The following is a 25,096-nucleotide window of genomic DNA, read 5'->3' as shown; positions in this document are numbered from 1 at the left end:
GTCCTGCTGTGGTTTTTGCAGGTTCTGGTGCTCCCCAGCATCCACTGACTCAGCTCCTTGGACACATCTGTGCCCAGGTGGGGGACACGATGGAGGAGGAACACCTGGGAGATGGGCACGGGGTTGTGTGGCTGAACCACACACTACAAACTTACTCTAACTAACATTAACAAAACCACAATGGGATGACACAACTTATTAAAGATTCTATTTGCAGTTGGTGACTACCTAAAGATCACATCTCCCTAGCGATGATCTCCATTTTGTTTTATTCTCTGCAGAATTCTGGTTATTTCTTTCTCCAGGCTACACCAACCACCTCTGTCATCGTCACGTCTTGCTTCACCTAACTCATTTTGGGGTTGGAATGAGGAGCAGACCATCCATCCATCCATCCATCATCCATCCATCCATCCATCCATCCATCCATCCATCCATCCATCCATCCCTCCATCCATCCATCATCCATCCATCCATCCATCCATCCATCCATCCATCCATCATCCGTCCATCCATCCATCCTTCATCCATCCATCCATCCATCCATCCATCCATCCATCCATCCATCCATCCATCCATCATCCATCCGTCCATCCATCCATCCATCCATCCATCCATCCCTCCATCCATCCATCATCCATCCATCCATCCATCCATCCATCCATCCATCCATCCATCCATCCATCCATCCATCCTTCATCCATCCATCCATCCATCCATCCATCCATCCATCCATCCATCCATCCATCCATCCATCCATCTTCCAGCCATCCCTTCCAAAGCAGGAGAAACCCAACTGAAAATGAATTTGTGAGCCAGGAAGAAGTCATCCTCTGGAATGAAAAGTATTGAGCTAATAAGCCTTACTAAAAAACTCATTAAGATACTGCTGTAATTAAAGGAAGGAGGAGGTGGGGGAACATGGACCAACCTGCTCAGCATTGGTTCAAAGCATCACCTGAAGAGGAAGGATGCAGGGAACCAACCAGCCTGTGAAACACCTACAGTCCACAAAGTGGTACCAGCTCTATATTTGGCTTTTGTTTTGTTTTGTTTTTTAAAGGATTTCTAGTTTGAATTCCTTGTTTTCTGGAGAAAGTGAGGTGTGGTGGGGTGAAAGGTCTGCAGTTCCTGGGTTCAGTCCCAGCTGTTTGCTGGGGTACCCCCATCACTGGTGCTGCCCCACCAGCCCAGCTGTGATTGGGGTGGGTGGCTCTGCACTGTCCTCTCCCCTGCCCTGTGTGATCCAGACCTGTCCCCCACCACTGGTCCCCCCACACAGCCCTGGCTTCTTGCTGGATCTGAATTTTTAGTACAATGCCACCCCAACTCTGGCTTGTTCCTGGAGCAGGGTTGGAGCTGTTTCTGGAACACTTCTTACAGCACACACTTTCCTGTTTTCCCACGGGCTGTGAAACACAGAGGATTTTTTCACTTTGCTGTCAGGATTTGGCTACAGACGTGTTTACCAGGCCTACAAAGCAGGGAAACCAGATAGTGCCATTTCTCTGTTATCTGCTGGGCTTGGGAGGCACAAAATGGGCTGCGATTTTCGGGAAGACAACGAGTGGAAAGTTAAGGGCAAGCTGGGAGGGAGGTGCTTTGGCAGCCAAGGAGGGTGATGGGATGGGAGGATGCAGCCCTGCAGCTTTTCTGTGCCTGTTTTGGGGTGTAATTGGCATTTTGTGCTAACAATGCTCTGGCTTGTTATTACACCCAGAAGGATCAAAGGGAAGCAGGGTGGGAGACTCCCTGGCTCTCCAGCTCCAATGCTCCATGGCCCTGGAGCAGGCTGTGATGCCAAGATGTGGTTTCTGCCCATCCCTCAGCTTGCTGGTGCTTCCCAGCCTCACCATCCCTGCTTCCAAAATTCTCCCAGGACAACTCCATGGGAAGGACAGCAGCTCTGGAACATCACTGTGCCCAGAAGGAGGGGGAAAGCTTTAAACACCAGCCTGGTCCTAAGTCCCTTTAGGCTCCAAAATTGGATTTTGTCAATCTGATTGAATATTTTTATCTATTCAGTACAAAATTTGATGAGAAGATTTTCCAGCATGAACCCGCAGCCGTGTCCAGACATTCCATGGGGAAAGGGATGGTCTGAGGAGAGACCATCCTGCTGGAGCCCCATGGAAATAAGGCCCCTCCTTGGAATCATCCTCAGCATTCAGAGCATCACTAAGGACATCACCACTACTGCAGGTGTGTGGGCAAGGAGCATTTACACCCAGCAGCAGCCAGAGCAGGGAGGTGACAACAGGCAGCAGGCAGGTGCTTTCCCTCCTCCAGGAGCACAGTGGATGAGGCTGGGAGGTCCAAGCCCTGTCCAGGGCTGCCAGGCAGGGCCATCACCCAGGCACAGGGAATTTCAAGAGCTGCTGTGCTCAGGAGTTGAATTCACAATGTGTCTGGAGGGGTTTTGTGAACACTGTGTGGTTTCATTTGGAGAATCCCTTCCAACTTGGCTGATTCTGTGATTCACTTAGGAGTGACAGGACAAAGGGGAGCAGTTTTAAATTAAAAGAGGAGAGATTTAGATTAGATATTAGGAAGAAATTCTTTACTGTGAGGATGGTGAGACACTGGAGCAGGTTGTCCAGAGAAGCTGAGGCTGCCCCATCCCTGGAAGTGTCCAAGGTCAGGCTGGACAGAGCTTGGAGCAGCCTGGTCTGGTGGAAGGTGTCCCTGCCCATGCCACAGGCTGTGAGAAGGTCCCTGAGGTGTCAATTTTCCACTGCTTACACTGCCAGAAACCAGAGCATTATCATGCCAAACCCCACCCCTGAGCCCTACCCACAGTCACTCTGTCAGGACCTCACCATTCATTTATTGGTGTCTCTTCCTCTCTATCACCAACTTCAAACTTCTTCCTATTTGGAACTTATCAGGTTAGTGCACCTTCCCTATTGCAGGAAGCTCACAGTTTCCACCAGAACCATTCTGGATATCCCTCAGGAACACCAGCAGACAGTGCCCACCCACCAGAAAGGGTCCTGGTGTGTGGTCCTAAATTTGGGCTTCCCTGCTCTCAGCCTTCCCACCACATTTTACTGATCCCTGGTCTTGCAAAGGCTCTGAAACCAGTGAAATGGAGTTTTTCCCTCTCATTTAAGGGTTCTATGAGGGCACTGAGGAGCACAGGGAGCCCCAAGCTCCAGGCTCCTCTGCTTCCCAGCTGCTGATGCCACCCTAGCCCAGTGTGAGGTACAAGACCTCACAAGTGTACAATAACTGTAGAGGAACACCTCGAATCTTTCTTGGGTTTTGGGACAAAATTTCAGCCCTTCAATTTAGGAAAAAAGCTTTCCTGCTAGCATAGGGAAAGATTTATCCTTTAAACTTTTCCATTTCTCCTTCTGTAAGACCTGGATGGGCTCAGCTGGTCCTTCTGCTTGGAGAAGACAACACTGGCCTCTTGTCCTCCTGCCACGTCCCCCACTGGTGACACTGCTGAACATGGGTTTGCATTCACCATTTTACATTGGTGGCATCTTTGATCAAATTCCCTCATTTCTGAGCATTTTCTCACATCTTCAGAGCACCACAGGTTAAAATCTGAACCTCCAACAGCTGCTAATTCTCCATGGAAGTCAAAAAGGTGACACTTACACAGGTTCTGGGTTCTTTCAGGTGGATGCTGGGTCTGGTATGTTGCACCTCTTCTTTACAGATGAGCTGGAAAGGCAGAAGAAAAGCAGCTCTAAGTGGTGGACAAAGATTGGAAGGACAGTTTGTCACCAATCCAACAGCCCATCATTTGCTTCCTGGGAAAAGAGCCTGACCCCCTCCTGGCTGCACTCTTCTGGGAGTTGTAGAGAGCCAGAAGGTCCCCCCTGAGCCTCCTTTTCCCCAGGCTGAGCCCTCCCAGCTCCCTCAGCTGCTCCTGGTGCTCCAGACCCGTCCCCTGGACACGCTCCCTTCACCTCCATCCTCATTGTCTCTGCTCTGGAAAGCTCCAGGAGAAAGGGATGGGAGGAAATGACCTCTGAAGGTCCTTTCCAACCCAAACAGTTCTGTGATTCTACAACTCCTGGAATTCCTTTGCTGGCAGATTTTCCCTCTCTCTGACACAGGAACAGCGAGAAGAGCCGCAGACTCCACGTGCACGTGGGATGGAGCTGAGTTAACACCCCCGAGAGGTGCCCACCTTTCCATTTGGTGCTGTTACCTCTGAGTTAACACCCCTGAGAGGTGCCCACCTTTCCATTTGGTGCTGTTACCTCTGAATTAACACCCCCGAGAGGTGCCCACCTTTCCATTTGGTGCTGTTACCTCTGAATTAACACCCCCGAGAGGTGCCCACCTTCCCATTTGGTGCTGTTACCTCTGAGTTAACACCCCCGAGAGGTGCCCACCTTCCCATTTGGTGCTGTTACCTCGTTTGAGGAAGAAATGTTGGGTTGTGGGTGGCCAGAAGTGCAGGTCTCTGCCTGGTGTGTCTGGTCCCCCGGGGCTGGAGGCTGGGCACTGGCAGGGCTCTGGGAGGCACTGCTGGGCTTGGCTGATGCAGGTCCAGCGTCCCTGGGTACTCTGGTCTGGCTCCCCAGCATGCACCAAAGAAACAAGCAGACAGACACTGACACAGTATAGAGGATACAGCTGGCACAGCCCTGTTAGGGATCACCTCAAAATCACTTCTCATCTCTAGCTCTGCCTTGAAGCTCTTTCTGCTGGAGAGGCTTTAGATTCCTTCTTTAATTTTATTTTTTTTTTTTGACTGAACTTTGATATGGAAATAATCTGATTACTGATTTTATTTTCTGCTGCTGAAACTCATCAGAGAGGAAGCAAAGGCCACTGGATGGCTGTGTGTGGGTAGCTGGGTAGTCACTGAGAAGTGTGGGGTGACCCTCCTTTCACTTTATCTGGGGTGTCTTCCATGGAGATTTCCTCAGCAGACACAGACCTGGATCTGCCACGGCTGGGAGGGGATGTGATGCCATAACCTCTGCTGACTGCACCTCCATGAAGAACTCCAGGGTGACCAGCTTAGAAGTAGTGCCTGGTTCTACAGGAGGCAGCCTGGTGTGTCCTGCCTGCTGTTCCAGGAGGGCACAGGTCCCAAATCTGCCAGCCCCATGCAGGTGTCTCTGATAGCTGAGGTCACCCCTGAGGACTTGGTTAAGCTCTGTACCATCTTAGAGTTGTTTGTGTAGTGGGAGCAGGCAAGGAGCACAGCAGCCTCCTGCCTCCCCAGATCCCTTTGAAGACGTGGATCTTCATCCCTGGCTTACTAATTGATCCTTAAGTGGTGACAAAGAGAATTAAAATGCCACAGGATATTCACAGCCTGTTTGCTCTCGGGACTCCTACCTCTTCCACAGAAAAGATGAGGGAAATTTCTCTCCCAGACACATTCTGAAGGCTCCAGGAGAGAATTAATTCCAAAGCCATCTGTTTCTCATGAATTCTGCCAGCTATTTATTAAATATAAAGGGGTTTTTAGACCTCTTCAGGCTTAAATGCTTGAGGCCCAATTTGAATTAACATAATTTTATATATGATCCTTCAGTGGAGAACAGTCCTGTGGAGCAGAAGGGGAAAGAAAGGAAAAAGAAACATCCTTCATGGATATTTTCACCTCATTCCTGCCCACACATGAAAACATGACTTGGGGGAATCCAGTGAAGATGGCCTTGCAATAAAACCTTGGCCCATCAGTGGTGCCAGCAGCTGAGAGGGATGGAGATGGTTTTTGAGTGGCCTCTGTATTCCAGGTAACTGGAAATTGGGTCAAGAAGAGCATTTTCCAGGGGAAGATAATGAAGGGCTCCAGTGTGATCACAGCTTTTATTCACAGCCAGATGTGAGCTGAGCCCACAATGCCAGCCAAGTCTGGAAGGCTCCATGGAGCCCTCACAGGGTCTGTGGATCCCCTGTGAATGCTACCAGACAAAATGCCAGCTTGGGAGGCTGAACCAGACAAAATGCCAGTTTGGGAGGCTGAACTGTGCCTCACCAGGACACCCAGGAGCTAACACAACTGTAAAACTCCAGAGGTCAGAGAAACACCTTACTAGTGTTCAGCAAGGTCCTGAACATCATGTGGACACCCCTACTGCTGCCTAGACAGCAGCCAGCAGCCAAAGCCCTCCCGCAGCACTGATGGACGTCCTACCAAAGTCAGACTCCTCAGGGCTTGTAAACTCAAGAGTTTAGCCACAAAATCCCCTTAGTCATCTAAAGCTCATTTTCTGTGCATGCCCAGACAGCCTTCCCTGAGCTGTCAGCTGCACCAGGGATCTCCCAGGGGCAGCATTTTGGGGGCTGTCACACTGCTTCCCCAGTTCTCCCCGCTCAGTCCCCAGCCCATCGCTGCTGCTCCTGTTCCCTGTCACTGAAGATGGAGCCACTGCAGCTGATGGTGCTTCAGGCACCATTTGGTCCATCCAAAAGCCAGTGCCTGCACTTTGCCACTTGATTCATTCCTTGGATTTCACTGACTGCATTGACTCGACCTCCACCTAGGACAACGGGGACTTAAACACGCGCTTGTCACGCAGACAACTGCGCTGGAAAGGCCTAAAATGAGACAAGGTGGTGACAGCCCATAATGGCAGGAGGTGCTTAGGTAGCCAGAGGGAGAGAAAACACAGAAAGGCCTCCCCAGCACAAGTAAACCAAGGTTCCTGTCCCCTGTTACCTGCCCCAGGAGTTGTCATGGTGGTTGCCTCTGGGACTGTGTCTTTGCTGCCATGCTGTGACATCGGACTGGTGGCTGGGGACAGGGATCCAGTTGCAGGGGTGACAGTTTTGTTGCTTCCAGGACTGGTGGGAGGGGTTGATCCCTGGGCTGGAGAGCTGGAAGAAGGAGGAGGCTGCTTGGTGGCACATTGTGGAGGAGGGACAACACAGTCCTCGGAGCTTTGGGGAGACTCAGTCCTTGTCGCTGCAGGTGCTCACAGTGGTGTTGGACTTATGATCCAAAGGCTGCTTTCCCTGAGGCTCTGGGGTGGGAGAGGATGTGCCAAGAGCCCCTGCAGCTCCCGCAGGACTGGTTGCATCAGTGACAACAGATTTTGCAGCAGTGGTGCTGCCCGAGCTTCCTGAACTGGCTGTAGTGCTGGGCTGCTGTTGAGCAGTGGAGCTTGCAGCAGGGCTGGTTTTGGGGCTAGCAGTGCTCTGTGAGGAGCTGTCCTGCCCAGGCATGGGGGCTGGGGTGATGGCAGCACCCGATGAGGTCTCTGATGCTGCAAGGGTGGACTTTGCCACCGTGGTGGGAGATGCAGCAGTGGGGGATGAAGCCATTCCTGGGCTGGTTGTGGTGGTGGTGGTGGCGGTGGTGGTGGTGGTGCTTTGAGCAGAGGTGGCTGCTGACACGGTGGGCTGGCTCGTGGCAGTGGTGGTGGGTTTGACTGTGCTAGTTGCTGGTGCAGGTTTGGTTGGTGAGGTCTCTCTGGTGCTTGCAGGCGGGGTCGTCGTGGTGGTTTCTGTGGTTCTGGTGGCCAAGGCTTGTTCTGGGTCTGTATTTTCCTGAGACCTGACACCTGGGAGAAGAGAAAACACCAAAGTAAATGCTGAACTAAGGAAACTGCCCTTGGTTTCTCCTCAGAACGTGTATCTGTAGAAGTAAACACTGGTATAAACCACGAGTCATTCCCTCAGGGCTTGCCTCGTGCTCTCCAAAGTCGTGTCAAATTCCATGTTCTGGTATCACTGTGTCCTGCAGGAAGTACAGCAGAGGAGGACAAGAGGAACCTCCAGACATAGTCAAACTAGCAGGACTTTAGAGCAAGAGCAGGAGGACAAGGCCTGCTGGGTCTCAGGACAGGTCTCCCTCAGATGAGAGGTCCAGCATGAAAATCTTTTTGCTTCCATGAAAAGTCCTGCAAGTGGTTCCCAAAATAAAGCAGATCCAGCCCTTGTAAGGGGACAGGCAAGGGATGCACTGACTGCAAGTGTCCATCCCTGCTAGGAGGGTCTCCCCCATCCCTGGTGACACAGAATCACAGAGTCATTAAGGTTGGAAAACACCTCCAAGATCATGAAGCCTAATTACCTCCCATTATCGCATGCAAAGAGATCTGTGCTTGTTTCTGAAGAATACTTTAAACTTTCAAATGATGAAGCTGTTCCTCAGTGGGGGATGCAGCTGAAGGACAACTCACCTGACAAGAGAGAACTCTCCCACTGCAGAGAGCTCTGCAATGTGCAGCGATGCCAAAATGGGGCATTTTCACCACTAAACCAGTATAAAAACCTAGGTCTATTCTTCTGTTTGTAATCACTGCAGGAGCTCCATCAATGGCCACAGAGAATTTCCCTACGTGGCAATCACCAGTTCTGGGCTCTTGTTCAAATTCACCCTGAAAAGTTTTACCAATTTTTCACCTTTCAGGAAACATGGGCTGAGCCACTTTATCCATGGATCCCTCTGGAGTCAAAGCAATGACCTGATTTGGGGACAAGGTTCTTCCACTTGGGGACTGTGCACAAGAACTGCTATATTTTTATTTTTTTTTCCCATCAAGCATTCATATATTATTTCCAACCCTCAAAAACAGGAGTCACACTTCCAAGGATTGATTTTTAGCCTAATGCTTCTCTCCAGAAATCTGCTTTGTTCCTCCATGCTGGCACGCAGGCAAAGTATCTTCTCCTTTAGAGCCTGTCTATTGGCACTGATTGTGCACCAAAGATCTGATGAAGCTCAAGTTTCTGGTGGGAAAATTTAACTCCACCATGTCAGGATCTGGCTTGAGAAGGACCTGGGGAGTGGGGTTTGGGACGGGGAGGCTGCAACAAGTTTGGGTTCCTGTGGGAACTGCCTGGGGACAGAGTGGGTTTGGAGGAGGCAGAGGAGCTGCATCTGGGTCCTGCATGGGCATCCAAACAGGGAATGGAAAGGAATGGAATGGAATATAGAATATTTCAGTTGGAATGGACCTGCACTGATCAGCTCATGCAACTGCCTGACCATTTCAGGGGGATCACAGATACCACAGAGTGATTTGGGTTGGAAGGGACCTCAAAGATCATCTCCTTCCAACCCCTCCTGCCATGGGCAGGGACACCTTCCACTATCCCAGGCTGCTCCAAGCCCCATCCAGCCTGGCCCTGAATGGTTCCAGGGATGGGGCAACCATAGCTTCTCTGGGCAACCTGTGCCAAGGCCTCCCCAACTTCCCAGACAAGAATTTCCTCCCAATACCCCATCTAACTCTGCTCTCTGTCCCTTTAAAGCCATCACCCCTTGTCGTGTCACTCTGTGCCTTTGTAAAAGTTCAGATCTCCTCCCAAAACATGGTTTCCTCACCAGCCACCAAGAGCAGCCACTCCTGGAAACACAATCAAGATGTGAGTGCAACTGAAAGCAGCAGCATGAATTATTTTAGGAAACACTTGGCTGGTGAGAAAATATTTCCATTACATCTGCAGGAAAAGGGCTTTTGTGGAGATAAGTTATGTTTCCTATAGGCTGACCACTGTCTGCAGGAGAAGAAGAGGTGAAGAAGTAAAACACCATCACAGGGTCTTGACAGATAAACCCCAAGTGCTGAAGACAGAAGGGAGTTTTGATCTACCACCTCATTAGATGTGTTTTAAGTTGTGTTATCAATTTGTGTGGCTTGAATTGTCAGTGATGGTTGCACCAAGCTGGGGGGAGACCAGGAATCCAGTGAGCCACAAAATGGGTCTGTCCCATAAATAGGGTGTAAAAGTTTGACAGGGGGTCTGACAACAAAAGAGGTACCAAAAAAAATCCCCTAAAGGTAGAAACAATACAAAAGAGATGTAAAGAAAGAAAGGGTTGGAAGGAAGGAAGGAGGAAATCCCCCACTGCTCTCATTTCCTCCTCATGCCCCAGGCTCATCCCAGAGGGGCAGAAACTAAAGGCTCCCAACAGAGGTCAAAAAGACAATTCAATTCAACTGAGTCCAAGAGAAGGGGACAGGACCATGCTTTGGCTCTGGGCCAGTCCTGGTGGCCAGCTGGGACCACCCTCTGATCCAAGGAACCAGGATCCCTGCCCCAGCACTTTCCTGTTCCACCCTGGGGAGGCATAGATAGGATTTTAGCACTTTTAACAAAAAACTGAGAGCAAAAGCCCAAAACAAGGGCTTGTTCTGCTAATGGAGAGGTCTGGTGACATCCTCCAGGCTAGTCCTGTCTGGGGTGGTAACAGGGTCTTTTTTGGGGCACACAGAGTGACACAGTCTCCCCCCCAAAAAAAAGACTGGGAGAAGAACCAAGACTCAAGTTCGTGCCCAAAAATCTCATTAGTATTCTATCTTTCTGTATCTCTGCACCCACTCCTAGTGTTCCTCTTCACTAAGGTCAAGAGACATTAAAAATCCATTTATTCTTCCTCATTAAGCCAGGACCAGTGATTGAAGTGGGATCAAGCATCATGGGCTGGACCTACCACACACCAGTGGAGAGGGTTTGTGGCCACAGAGATACAGAGGAGCACCAACATCCATCTCCACACCCCTCCTGCAGGTTTTGGGGCACCTTCCTGTCAGCAAAATTTACCTTTTCTATCCTGCTGCATTAAATTAAACTGTTTTCTCACTGCTGCTGCACCTGGTGCTGCTGCAGTCATGGGGCTCAATACCTTCCTGCAGCTTTATTGCTCTGAGCTTAATGTTGTTGTTTGTCCAGGGACTCTGTCTCACTGCAGCTTTAGGAAAAAATGCATTTCATTTAGAAAAAATTGCCTTTTTTTTTTTGCTGTTGTTGCATTGCAGGTCACCACCCACAGAAGACCTGGCTTAGGCTAAGCCATTGCAAACTTAATTCCAAAGCAGAAACAACTACAGAGCAAGCACCACAGTCCCAGGAGTCACTGTTTTCCTTCCACACGTACTGTATCTCTTTCAAATGCCAGAAAATGGGATTTTTTTTTCAATCTCTTCCCCCCTCACTAGCCACCCGTGCCAAATTTCAGTGGTGGACTCAAGGGTAATAGCTGGTAACAAGCCCCTGTTTGCCTGGGCTGGTGGCCAGTATTGCCTGACAACTGTCCCCAACAGAAGAAATGAAAAGGATCTGGTTGAAGGAGGAGAAAAGCCCTGGTAAGAACAGCCAGACAGGACAGGATTATGTCTGGGGCCCCTTCAGCATGAAAATCACTCACAAAAGATACAGTAAGTCCTTTTGCAGGGGACAAGTGATCCCTTCATGCCGTGAGCCTGGAGATAAAAGGATTTAAGGCATCTATGAGAGAGAAGGAGGATGGAGCATGGAGATCCTCAAGGTTATCACTCCCCTTATCCAGAGGAGACCCTTCCCAAAAGAAAGACCACTTGAATTTCAGCCAGAGTCCCTCACCTTGTTTTCCAGAAGGCAGAAAAAAACCACCTGCCCCTGACCTTCCTGGCTGCATTTTGGCACGCCAAGGCCGCTTTTCTGATTTCACTTTTCTGGACCGTCACCAATTCCCCCTTTTTATGGAAGATGAGAGCGATTTAGCAGCTACTGGGGGTATTTTGACCTGGCTGCAGTGAGTCTAAAGGTTGGTCTGTGCTTCTCTTTTTTTGTGTCCCTCAGAAAAGCCAAACCTCTGGGGCTGGGTGTGGGGTGGGCCTGTAGGAGGAGGGCGCGAGCCCTGCAGGCATCCGCGGGCCAAACGGGAGGAAATGAGTGCGCTGCAAAAACATGATTTCATGTCCGGATACGCGTATCCCACAGCCAGGCCCGTGATACAGAGTGTCTGGGACAGCTGGGGACAGCCAGGAGGGGAGACAACTTTCCCTTATTGCTGGTGACCCAGACGGGCCCATTTGGGAGGCCGGGAGTGCCCCTGTGGGTGGGGATGGGGAGGAGGTGGGAGTTCTCTGGCCAGGGGCTGGTGGGATGTGGAAAGTTACCAGTCACAGACATGTTTTATGAAAAATCCTTTCTTTAGGATTTTTCCTCCTGAGAAGCTGAGAGGCTTCAAGAACAAAGTGTAAACAATGATTATCTGCTGCTGTGGAATGCAACAGGTGCATCTGTTTGGTCTCATGTGGTTGTTTCTAATGTATGGCCAATCACAGCCCAGCGGGTTCAGACTCTCTCTCCAACACACAAACCTTTGTTATCATTCTTTCTTTTTCTATTCTTAGCCAGCCTTCTGATGAAATCCTTTCTTCTATTCTTTTAGTATAGTTTTAATATAATATATATCATAAAATAATAAATCAGCCTTCTGAAACATGGAGTCAGATCCTCGTCTCTTCCCTCATCCTAAGACCCCTGTGAATACTGTCACAGTCACCCAAAATGTAAAAGGAAAGGTGATCTCATTTGTGCCAGCACAGCTCCTCACAGTAGCAGGCATAGACACAACTTTGAGCACCACCTCTAACTCATGGAATCACAGGATGGTTTGGGTTGAACGGGACCTTAAAGGGCCTTTAGTCCAACCTTCTGCCATGGGCAGGGACACCTTCCACTATCCCCGGATGCTCCTTGAACACTTGAACACTTTCAGGGATGGAGCAGACACAGATTCTCTGGAGGCATCATCACCCTCACAGGAAGAAATTTCCTACTGATTTCCAACTAACATCTAGTCTAAAGTGTCTCTCTCTTTCCAGTTTAACCTTGCCGAGGAGTGATGCTCTGGTTGTAACCTCAGTGCAGTCAGTACGTGAAATTTTGCAGGCTGGGGAAGGCACTCAGGGGAGAAGTTTTTTGGAAAGGTCAAGGCTTGGAGAGCAAAAAGAGAATCAAAGAGGCTCAAAATGCAAAGTGAAAGGACACAGCCCGTCCATCCTCCCAGAGCCCACCCAAAGCCAGCGATTATTCCCTCTCCAGGCAGCTCCTCTGATTATTCCCTCCCCAACAGCTTCCCGCTTCCTATTTTGGTAAAGCCTCCCCCTGTCTCCCCCCCATCCACCTTGTTGAAAGAGCTCAGATATTGGCTGAAATTCTATTAATAGTGAGAAAAGGAAACTCAAAAGAATAACTTAGGAAATGGTGGGTGACACACCCCAGGCCGGCAGGCTCGCAGCCTTAGGGCAGCCAGCTCCTGCTCCTCCCAAGGCGGGATGAGAAAGCCAAGGAGCCTGAGCAGCCCGGGGAAGGGGAAGGGATGTAAGCCAGGCTCTGAGGAAGTTCCTATTTTCCTCCCCTTTTGTGCAGCCTTTCCTGATTGAATGGGAGCAGCGGGCTGAGTTCATCAAAGGCAAAGCAGGGGCTGAGGCTCCGGGGGTGGCCTTTCCTAGGGGACAGCATTTGCCAAAGTCATGGAGGAAGCTCCTGGACTTTTCTTTGCGTTGCAAGAAGCTCTTGGGAGAAAGGAGGGTTTTATCCACCCTTCTGCAATGCAGCCGTATCTGAGGTTCAGCAGAGCCCAGTCACTGCAGAGGACAGGAAATCTGTCACCTCCTTTTGAAACTGCGAGAGGGATCAGATTGGCAGAATATCACAGAGCAGTGTTATTTATCCTGGAATTAAGCTGGGCTACCAGAGCAAGTGGTTACTTCACAGGGTTTTTAATTTTGCCTGTGTAGAGCCTCTTTCCCTTCCAATGGCTTAGGGATAGATGGGATCCAAACAGGGTCTTCCTGAGCTGCCTGCAGAGATTTTAGTGAGGGATGTGGTACAAGGACATTTTACACACCACCCTGGCACTCTCCAGCTCTTAAGATGTTTTCCTAATGAGCATCACCCAGCCCCTTTGCTGCCAGCCTCACCATCAGCTTTATGAAATGGCTTCACCCAGGCCAGAGACCAGCTTGGCTTCCTGGGTTGGAGAATGGGGAAAGGTCCAACAGCAGCTGCCAGAGCACTTGCCTCTAATCCATCAGTCCAATCATCCAGTGCAGACATATCCTCTCCAAACCCCTGCCAGAATAAAAACTGCTGCAGAACACTTTTGATAGAACTGCTCTGCAAAATGTTCCAGATGAGACCTAATGGCTGGGTCTAATTAGTGCTGCAATAACACTTGGGGAGGGACCGCATGAAAGATGTGTGGGCAGCAGGTCAGGGGAGGGGATTCCTGGCTGTGAGGGGGGTGAGGCCCTGGCACAGGGTGCCCAGAGCAGCTGTGGCTGCCCCTGGGTCCCTGGAAGTGTCCCAGGCCAGGCTGGATGGGGCTTGGAGCAGCCTGGGACAGTGGAAGGTGTCCCTGCCCGTGGCAGGGGGGTTAGAATGAGATGATCTTTAAGGTCCTTTCTAAACCAAACCATTCTATGGTTCTATGAAATGAGTGTGCCCCGGCTCTGATTTAAAGACACTGGGTTTATTGTCCTTAGGGAACCTCCTTTGCCCCTCTGCGAAAAGGTTCTATTGAAAAAAACTCTTCAAATTGCTGCTGTTTAGATCGTGCATGGAAGTGCAAGTGAGATAGAGGCAATAATGCTGACAGTGCCCTCCTCTCTGCTGTCAAATTGAAGGAATCTGCAGCCACTGCCTCTGCCCTGAAAACCCTTCCCAATAAACCCTTACTGTCTGAGCTGGAGCAGGGCAGGGGGGGAAATGGATGTGCTTCAAGCCCCGAGGAGTTTTGCCTCATCTCCAGATGGAGAGGAGCACCCAGGGCTTCCTACTCCACTGCCAGCCTGGAGATACCCCTCAGCAGGAAATCTGGAGAATGTCCTCACAGCATTCTAGCATCAGCTTGAGGACACTAAGTCTGCAGCATTTTGCAGTGAATCATATCCCCACAGTAGCCAAAAGGCCACTCTGCTTTGAGAACTGGGAAAAATTCAAGTTTTCCCTATTTTTATAAAGTACAGGGAACCCTGAAGCCCAAAGAGCAGGACTTGAAGCAAACCTCACGTGAGCTTTGGCTGCTTCATCTTCTCTGTTAGATCTGCCTGGCTTTATTTTATTCACACAACAGCCTTTAAACCTCCTTGGTTTCAACCAAGAAACCCACCCACAGCCTGATACACTTTTCCTGCCAGGACTGCAACACATGTCCCCAGAACCCAGGTTTTGATGAACCAGCATTTTCTGATGACAAACTTGCTTCATTAACAAATTCCCCATCAGCTCTTTCTGCAAGTGTTTGAGCCAGCTCAGCTCATCTGCTGTTTCATTTGGAAGTGTGACAAATATTAAAAATAATCATCCCAAGGCACACCTCCCCATACTCCCCTTTCCTGCAGCCCTGACTCGTCTCCTCTTCACACTCCCTTGGTCCCTCTAAACACCACATCTGGGGAGGCAGAAATGGGTTCATTTGCTGCACTAATTAATGACCAGACAGTGGGTTTGAGGGAGCAGGAATATCTCAGTGTTCCTCACTCCCACCTTCTCAAAAACATTGTTGTTGAGTTGTCCTTCATGCCATGCTTGGAACGCTTCTGAATTTCTCCTCAGAGCCTGGGGTTTGCCTGAAATTTGTGATCAGTGGCATTTTTCACTCAAGTGGACCCAGCTGGTCCATCCCAGGCTGTTCTGCATCCCATGGCCAGCTCCAGCCAGAGGTGAGGAATGCCAGCAGTGGGAAGTCCAGCCTCTCTTAGGGATAAACATAGGACATCCTATTTAGGATTGTGTCTCCACCGCTCTTCTCATGGAAAATCTGTGGCTAAGTGAAGGGGAAAGATGAGAAAACCATCAGAAGGAGACAGGAAGACCACTGTGGAAAATGAAATCTCCAAAATCCTTCACAGGAGGTTGTCAAGGAATCAAACCAACACAAACACAAGTGCCCACCTCTATCCACGCAACCCACAGGCATTTTTCACCACTAAGCCTGGAAATAATCCTCTTTACATCAGGGGAAAGAGGCTATTTCCACCCTATCCATGATGGGATTTTTAAGGGATCTGGCTCCAGCCCTGCACCCTTCCCAGGCTGCAGAATGAGCTGGGGTCTCTGCAGCCAGAAACATCTCATTGTGTAGGAAATGGCCCCAGAGCTGCTGGAGCAGAAATGTGGGGAGCACGAGCCAAAAATGCCTCATGTCCCAGCCTGACCAGGCCCTCCAAAGCACAGAGCACGGCCGGGCTCCTGTCATCTCCTGAATCCTTTGTACCCTTGGAGTGGAGCTGCCCCATGATGACCTTGCTGCTGTGGAGGAGGATTTGTGGCCCAAGAGAGCATCAATCACCCATTGCTGAAGGACACGGTGTCTGCTACATTTAGCCCTGAAACCCCTCTATTTCTGCAAAAGTCACACAGGACTTTGGAATAAACTCAAGGTTTACACCGAGTAATGGGCCAGAAAGTCTCTCTGGATCAAGGTAAAGCACAGGTGCTTCTGTCCCAGAAGAGTGGTTGTGAGTCAACACAACACTGAAAACCTCAGGAAAACTTTAAGAATACAGAACTTTGTTATACTTTGAATATCTGGTGTTTTTCTTCAATGTTTTAAGTCTTAAAGCTGGGCTTTCAGGATTTTTTCTATGGACATGAACACTAAAAAAGCCCTCTTTAAATAAGAAAAGGCAGATAAGTTAAAAGTCTAGATTTTTCTGAATTTGGGCAGGAATCCATGAGAAGAACCTAAAGACTGGGGCTGCCACATTGGCAATTCCACCTTGACCATATGAGGATCCCATCCAGTTTCACCACCTCTCTCCAGGGTGGAAGAAGGGTTGGAGGAACTTCACCACCTCTCCCCGAGGCTGAGGGCTGGACCACGAGTTGATACCAGCACTGAGGAGCTGTGGAGCTGTCAGGGTGGTGGGAAGGAGCCCTTTGGAGAGGCCAACACCATGAACTGCTTGGCCAAAGCATCAGCTTTGCTCTGGAGGGCTGAGGTGTCACATCCCAGCAGCTCCTCCTGGGGACCCGACCTCCTTTCTCCACCCTCACCAACGAGGGTGTCTGGGCACACAGATTTATTCATTCAGACAGAGAAAAGTTCCTCCCTCTGCTTTTCACCCTAGAAAGATTAATCATCCCTTGCTGGATTCTCCTGGAGGACTCCAGGCAGCTTGGGAAGGAGTGAGGACGTGAGCCTGTGAGACAGGAACTGATCTTGATACAGCCTGATGGCTTGTCTACACGGGGGTACTCAGAAAAAATTAATCTAAAATTAAAAGGAGGTATGACTTCAGAGTGGATTAGTCAAAGTGCACACAACCCACCAGGTGGCCACTCTTGCTCAGCTTTAAATCATTCTTAATTTAATTTGGACTAAATGAAGTAAGTTAAATCAACCTCTCCTCAGCTCTTAAACCTGATGAGGGGGAGCTGATGCACTTTAGGAAAGTTAATTCAGGAGAAATTTGGTGATGGTCCCCAGAAAACAAACTCCTAAATGTTGCACTGACCAAACATCAGGGATAGGGCACACCTTCCTCCCCAGATGAGGTTGGCCTTTCATAATTCCTGGGCATGGAAAGCTTTGTTTGATGCCAGATTTGATGTCACATCATAGAATCATAGATTAGTTTGGGTTGGAACAGATGTTTAAAATCTTGTCCAACCCCCCTGTAATGAGCAAGGACATCTTCAACTAGATCAGGTTGCTCTGAGTCCCATACAACCTGGTGCTGAACACTTCCAGGGATGGGGCATCCACAGCTTCACAAAATGTGACAGCATCTCAGCACCCTTATCAAAAATCTCTGCCTTGTATTTAATCTAAATTGAACCTTGTTCAGTTTAAAACCATCATCCCTGTCCTATTGCAACAGACCCTGCTAAAAAGTTTGTTCCCATCTTTCTTATAAGCCCCCTTAACTACAGAAAGGTCATGATCAGGGCTCCCTGGAACTCAGTTTTTCTCAGTTTTTGCCATGGGGAAAGGCAGAACCCAAGAAGGCAGCGGAGAGAGCGCCCTACAAGTTGTTGGGTGGCAGGGGAGGGTGGAATTCTTCACCTTGCTCTCCTCTCCAGCTGGCTGGGCCCATATTTGGGCTCATGCTGAGCAAGGCAGGGATGGAGCTGGCCTTGAGCTACTCATCCTGCCAGCTGAACCTCTGCCAGCTGGCTGGCGTCAGGGAAGAGTTGTCACATCCAATGTCACTCAAGTTGGGTGCTGTGCATCAGCGACGTGTCTAGACTTTGTCCATGGGCAATGAGGGCCACAAGGCTCTTGTGGAGCAGAACTCCTGTGGGTTGGTTGTGCAGCCAAACCCCCTCACTTTTTGTGAGTGCCACTCTAATTTTTGCACTGAGGAAGAAGAAGGGAGGGAATATTCCCTTTCTTGTGGCAGGGGCTCTTCCTAAAGGAAAAGGATCAACCCCAAGCTCGAGGACAGGCTTCTCTGGAACCTCACAGCCTGAAAAAGCCAGACCACAGAGAGGTGTTAAAGCTGATATTAGCAGCAGGGATCTAATGCCCAGATTTGTGCCACCAAAACCAAGGATGCCATCCTCAGCTGGACACTAAAGCTGCAGGCCCAGCACACAGGAGGTCCAAACCACAGCCCTAAGGGGCAGAAAACAAGAGGAAGAGACCCTAAACCCAAAAGAATAAGGAGACCTCGGCCTGGCCACAGGCTGCTCTTGTCCAAGGGAAGAAATGGGGAGGGGTGAGTGGGAGGTGAGTTTGTGCTGGCACAGTGCTGCTGTGGTACTGCCACACGCTGTGCCCTGCTTCTTGCACCTCCCTTTCCTCTCCACCTCCCCCGAAGATTTACAGCAGGAATTGCCCTCAGAAACAGCTCTGCCTGCTCCTGCCACCGCTGTGGGTTGTGTGGGGAGGCTGCCAGTCCCCAGGGTCATGCTCAGGGCAGGACTTGGACATTGCCTGCCTGTCCCGAGGACAGAATGGACCAGCGGAAAAGAGATGGTGGGGACAGGATAAGGCCCAGAGCCTCACCCTCCTTTGTGCACCCAGCGCCTCTGATGAGTCACAAATCAGCCCAAATTTACGCCCTCCAGCTAGCAAATTTACTTTTATGGGTGGTAAGTCACGTTGCCTCCCCCGGCCCATCTCACACACCACCCACCACCAGGCCAGGATGAGCCCAAAGAGGACTGACCTCAAATTTCTTGAACTGGATAATCCTTGTGGGTCCCTTCCAGCTGGAGATACTCTGTGATTCTGAGGTCTTTGGTTTATTGACACTCAAAGGTGATGTGAAAGACACAAGTGATGCCAAGTGACATAGAAGCCACCTCCCAGAGGCAATGGTGATGCCCTTAAGCATCCCAGCTTCTCTAAGTAAAATTTTGGGTGATTCCTGGTTAAATATCCTCCCCAGTCCTGTCTACTTGGCTTCTCTTTCAGGCTATGCTGGAGACAGATTCCTCTGCAGGCACATCTGGGACACCTGCAAATCCTCTCTGACATAAAAGCTTCCAGCTCACACCCCTCACCCCAGGATTTTTGCAGAGGATGGATGTCAGGATCCATCTCTCCACCACAATCAGTCCCCCATGACCTTGGCTGGCCAGGGTTACTGAACCAGCAGCCCAGAGATTTCCTGTCAATGCCGTGAGGAGAGCTCCACATTTCCTTGGGATCCTTTGTGTGTCCGCGCTATTTTGGGTCCTACCTTTTATTTTTCTTTTTTCCCTCCAGTTCCACACCCACACCTCCCTCAGGGTGGGGTCTTCCCAGATGATTGGGAAGCTCTATATATACACACTGCATGCATGAGCACCTATATATATTTATATATTTATATATTTATATATTTATATATTTATATATTTATATATTTATATATTTATATATTTATATATTTATATATTTATATATTTATATATTTATATATTTATATATTTATATATTTATATACTGGGCCTGTGAGTGGAGCCTTCAGGCAGGGACTTGGCAGGAGGCTCAGTGCTATTCTTTAGGTGGGGAGAGCCTCGGAAGGGAAGGACACAGCCAACCCTCCCTCTTATTCAAAACTATTTAAAGACTGTCTGGCACTGAGTTTCTTTCCCACCAAATGGCCCCAGTGACGATCTGGCTTTGCAGGCCCCTGGTTTTACAGGCCTGTGTAATCTGATCAGCTTCTATTGTTGGCAAATCCGTAATTGCCTCATTATTTAACTCTCCTGAAACTTTACAGAAAGATAAACCCATTTTAGCTTTTTGTTTTGTTGTTTACTTGTTTATTTTGTTTTGTTTTTCAGGAGAAGTGAGACTTAGCTTCCATTTGAAGCACTTGTGTTCTTTGATAGCTCCTGCTCCTCCCCTCCTTAAAATAATACACGTGATCACAGAAATCACTTATTGAAGGCACAAACAGTGAGAAACTACCTTTTCCAGTGCTGTCCTAGGGCAGAACCCTCCAGCACAGCATATTTGTTACCCAACAGCCTCTTAGGTGGAACTGGAAACAGCACAAGTAAAGGAAGTGTCCAAGCCCAGGTTGGATTGGATTTGAGCAACCTGATCCAGAGGAAGGTGTCCCTTCCTAGGGGGTGGAACTAGATGGTCTTTAAAGAAGTCCCTTCCCACCCAAACCATTTTGCAGTTCCATGTTGTAGGATTCACCCCCAGAGAGGAAGGATGCTCCCCGTAAGCACTGCATGCTGGTTCACCTCCTTGCTGAGCCACAACTCTCCAAAACAACCCTTGTTACACTTGTCAACCTCTCCCTGCCTCAGTTTCCCCATCTCTACCTGCAAGAATGGACAGATTTTGGACAGAAGATCTGTCTTCATCTGCAGGCTGATCCAGCACCTTGCTAACCGGGGCCCCAACCTTGGTTGGGTGCCAGAGCAATACAAATAATTACTAATAGTAAATCCCATGGGAGTGTATTACATTATGGTTCAACTTCCTCCCAAACAATTGCTCCTCTTCCTTGCTTTGTGTGTTCTTCAAAAGAAGCGGCTGCTGTGCTTTAGGGCTGGGACACAGGCCCTGGTAAACACACACCCAGCGTTCCTGCTCAGCAGGGCCTGGGCAGCAAAAAGGAGATAAATCTGCTTTGACACAATCACACTGCAGGCTGAAAAAAACCCTGGGGGTTTAATGGAAATGGCAAGGTAGCTGCACGAAGCAGGGTTTGTCCTGTGGAGTCCCTCAGGGCACATTTATTCTCTGGTTTGGGGATGGTGTTACTCAGAGTGGCAATGAGAGCAAGAGATGCAAAGAGCAGAAGTGGCCACTGGTCTCAGGGCTCAAAACATCTTCATTCAGACAGTGATGAGGTCCTGGCAGAGCAGGAGCACTCAGCTGAGGGAAGCAAGGGTTTACTGTGGGCACATCTCTTGCCAGTGCTTGGACATGTCCCTGCTTTCCACCTGCACTGCACCACCCAAAAAGTACATAAATTTTTATAAACTATTAGAGTTAATTAGAGTTTGAGTAGTTTATTTTCTAGGGCAGCTGCAAGGGGGAATAAAAGTAGAATGATTATGGAGTAAGTGAATGAGGCTAGTTGACCAATGATGATGAATGAGTGTTCTACTGGTTGGCTGCCTGCTCAGGTTAGGACGAGGATGATAGTGACATAAAGAGAAAGATGGCCCAGAAATGGGAAGAAAAATGCCCTTGGCCCACAGCCAGTGGATCAAATTGTCCTTGTAAAGCCTGCAGGATATGGGACCACCCCAGTGTCATAGGTTTAGGTGCAATATCAAACTCCTACAGGAGCTGGGAACCCAAAATACCACGTGTCCAACAAAAGGTGTGATGGTAACACAGAGAGGCCATCCCAAAGTGGCTTGAGTGGGCTTTGGATGAGCTTTCTTGAGGTCCTTGGGGCCTCAGTCAAACAGCTTGCTCTGCAACACATGGTGGGATATCTCTGAGGAGGTTTTCCCACTGCCAGGACCACGAATTAAGGCCTGCACAGCAAGTGGCAAAGTGGAGAAGGAAGAAAGGTCTTGCTTCTTAATCAGCCAACTGGCCTGACTTAATGCTGACAAAGAACAATGTCTATTTTGGTCATCCCTTCCAAGATGGAGCCTGCAAAAGCTTTAATTAGTCAATTAAAAGTGGCTTTGTCACAGGAGATGAGACACAACCGGGATCAGCCAGCTGGGTTCTTGGCTGCTGAATGACATTGTCTTTCCAGCCCAATGACCTCATTGTTAATGACTCAATAGGGGAACAATGTTGTCCACCCTGCAGCCCAGCAAGGAGTGAGATTCCTGCCTGGTTACAGCTGAGCAGAAGAGCATGGGAAGCTGTGGGATGTCACTGGGTTGGGGATGCAATGCTTTGCACTCAGTAGGTTTCAGTGGAGTGGTTGCGTGCTGAGAAAATGCAGCCAAAAAAAAAAATGTAATATATGAAAAAAATACAGCACACAACAAGGGTCATACTCAGGTCCCCAAAACTCCCATGACAGGTAGTGAGTTTGAGCACAAAGAGATTTGCCAGGCAGGGAGGAAAAACCCAAATGGTATCTAGAGGAAAGCAAAGCTTACAGCACCTGCACCCAGAGTGGTCTGGATGGAACAGACCCTGTCATGCCACCTCTTGAGCTCAGGGCTTTGCTGAGCTCAAAAACATCTCCCTGCCATCAAATCCTTCTCTCCAGGGCAGTGCCTGGAGGCTGTGCCACAGGGAAGGCTGTGGCAGGGCAAGGGAAGGGAGCAAAGGAAGCAGGAAGGAAGAAGGAGCTGCATCCCCTCCCTGCTGCTAATCATCCTCCTCTTCCTCCTAAGAGAGGCCATCAGGTCTGCAAATACCAGGTTGAGTTCTTACCTTGGAGGGCATCCACAGCTCTGGGTACAGGAGGGAGCTGTGGGGCTGGGCTTGATGGTAATATCCCAATTCCTCTGCTTCTGGGGTGACAGACACCAGGTCCTGCTTTGGGCTCAGCAGGGAAACTCTGACACGTCAGCTTGGGCATTTCCTTTAGGAAACTGAGCTGGACTCGTGGTGGGGATGGAGATGGGAGGAGAGGGCAGGGACCTGATGGGACCCACAGAAAGCCACCAGCAGAGCAGAGGAGAGGGGGCACTGAGCTGGGATTCAGTGGTTGCTGCTGGTTGTAATCCTGGAGCTGGGCAGTGGAGGTGGAGCCCCTGCTCTGGTGAAGCCTGCAGCTGCATGAACATTCCTGGCATGTTTGCAAGTGATCCCTGGCCAAATCAAAGCATGGCTTTGCTGCCAAAACTACCTGAAGACAGCATCCCTGATTACAGCTAGGCAGAACAGAGCTGAAAAATCCCCATGCACATTTCAAATATGCATTTGGAGAAGCACAATCAGCTGTGCATAAATACCCTCTCGCTGCCCTGAGCCCCATCTCCTCCTGACATCTCTGGAAATTATTCTCTAATTGGATAAAATGATGCTGGACACCACTCAGAAATCAAGCCCTGAGCCTGCTGACCGTGGAGGCAAGAAAGAGCTGAGCCATCAAAAGCAAATGACAACTTCCAGCAATGCTCATTGATAATTCTCAGTAACTGATTGTTGTTTGTTTTAAATTCTTAGCAACTGATTGCTTTAAATAATTAATAACTTGCAAGCCCATGTACTGCAGACACAGCTCTGTGGTGCAGGCATGCTCCTGGCCCTGGTGGCTGGCACAGAATCATCACAGAATCACAGAATGGTTTGGGTTGGAAGGGACCTTGAAGATCATCCAGTTCCAGCCCTGCTGCCATGGGCAAGGACTGGAACTGGATGATCACTAGACCAGAACTCCACCCAGCCTGGCCTGGAATTGCTTTGCTTCTCCATCACCAGTCCCTCCCAGTACCCAGACCTCTCAATGTGGGCCACAGAGTCACTGATGAGAGGCTGAAATGCTCAAATGATGCATTTGAAACTTCCTTTGCCCAGGAAGTTTCTGCACGGCAGAGCAGCCAAATAAATAGAATATATACTGGAATCCAGGCACTGCATTTTGGGACTAAGGATGATGCAGCAGATGGTCAAGTCCTGTGCTGCTGCAGGATTCAAAATCAGCTCTCCCAAACAGAAGCAGAAACAGTGTTGGAGGAAAGCAAGGTGTGGAGCAAATCCCTTTCTTGCAAACCCAAACCCTAACCCTGATGCTTGGAGGGCAGCCCAAACGTGTGATGGAGATGAGTTACAGCATCAGGACATTTGGATGCTGGGCCCTCACCCCTGGGAAGATAGCTCAAATCCAAATCCAAGCAGATCCAAAAGCTGATCCTTATTACTACAGAACAAATTCCTTGTTCCTAATCTAGATTATCAAGCAGAAGGCTCCTTCTTTCCCCACTCTTGGCAGTTTCATGGCAACAGCCATAGCTTGAACAGACTGGGAAAATTTGCAACTCTTTGGCTTTGGGGAGTCCTGAGAGATGCAGGTGGCACCAAGTTCCTGTAACAAGCCATTTCTTGCCTTTTGTGAGGAGAAAAATGGGAAATCTGCCCACAGGCATCACTGTCCATCTCAGGAGAGAATAGTGTTGGTGCTTAAAACAGGGGCTGAGATATCCGAGGGTCTCAGAAATAAATATTTCCTCCAATATTTCCTCTATTTCCTTTCTAAAAAAGTTCCTGTAAGAAATGAATTCCTGAGGCAGGAATGCTTCTTATTTCTTCAGACATAGGCTGTGAGCATCTGATCTTGTCAGGTTTGAGCAGAGACAAAACCTTAGCACCCCTTCTCTCTCCTGTCCCTCTCTGTAGAGTGAGTGCCTCTGCTCAGACTGAGTTGAGATCCTTGCAGGAACAGCTCATGGGCTGCACTTTTTTTATCCTCCCTGTGACTGTGATGAGCATCAGCCTTCAGGACATGAGTAAATAAATAAACAAATATATTAATTAGTTAATTATTAATTAATAAATAAGTAGAGCGGGATCCCAAAATCCAGACCCAAAGGCAGTTCCCCTACAGAGGTTTCCTTGTGCCTCTGCTCCTCACCCATCCACTTTATCAACACTCCTCTTCCAGCACCTCAGGGTACCAATCTGACCAGCCAAGACAGAGATAAACCCCTGCCCCAAAACTGCTTCTGAGCTGGATTAGGAGGGATCCCTCCCTAAAAGGCCAGCTGGGCTCGGGGCATCCCCTGGCTGCGGCTCCCAGGGAAAGCAGCTTTGCATCCATCGCCCTGCTGCCCCCACAGACAGCCCCCTCCTAATCAAACCTCCTTCTAATCAGATTGGAGCCATCCTGCCAGACATGCAAAAGGCTCTCACGGCAGAAAAAGTGTGGAGCTGCAACCCTCCTCCTCCTCCTCCTCCTCCTCCTGCTCCTGCTCCTGCCTCTCAAACACAAACACAGCCCGAAATAGCCGGCATTCCTTCGGCGTGGCTGTCCCCCCCCAGTGCTCCCCATCAAACCCCCAAGGCACACCGAGTTTCTTTTGGTGGTTTCCTGACTTATCTTATTTTTTTTTTCTTCCCTTGCAGTGT

General features: G+C 49.4%; 1 protein-coding gene across 1 annotated transcript in view; it reads right to left on the bottom strand.

Moving 5' to 3' along the window:
- PODXL (podocalyxin like) overlaps positions 1-25,096 on the bottom strand; it is a 47,218-nt gene that overhangs the window by 9,736 nt on the left and 12,386 nt on the right. Inside the window, 5 exon segments of the mRNA XM_054514897.1 lie at positions 3,610-3,675; positions 4,377-4,523; positions 4,525-4,535; positions 6,644-6,893; positions 6,895-7,487. Coding sequence (XP_054370872.1) covers positions 3,610-3,675; positions 4,377-4,523; positions 4,525-4,535; positions 6,644-6,893; positions 6,895-7,487 — 1,067 coding nt within the window.

This window comes from Molothrus ater, chromosome 5 (genome assembly GCF_012460135.2).
Source record: "Molothrus ater isolate BHLD 08-10-18 breed brown headed cowbird chromosome 5, BPBGC_Mater_1.1, whole genome shotgun sequence".
Lineage (NCBI taxonomy): Eukaryota > Metazoa > Chordata > Aves > Passeriformes > Icteridae > Molothrus > Molothrus ater.
This window is presented reverse-complemented; position numbering and strand designations above follow the sequence as displayed.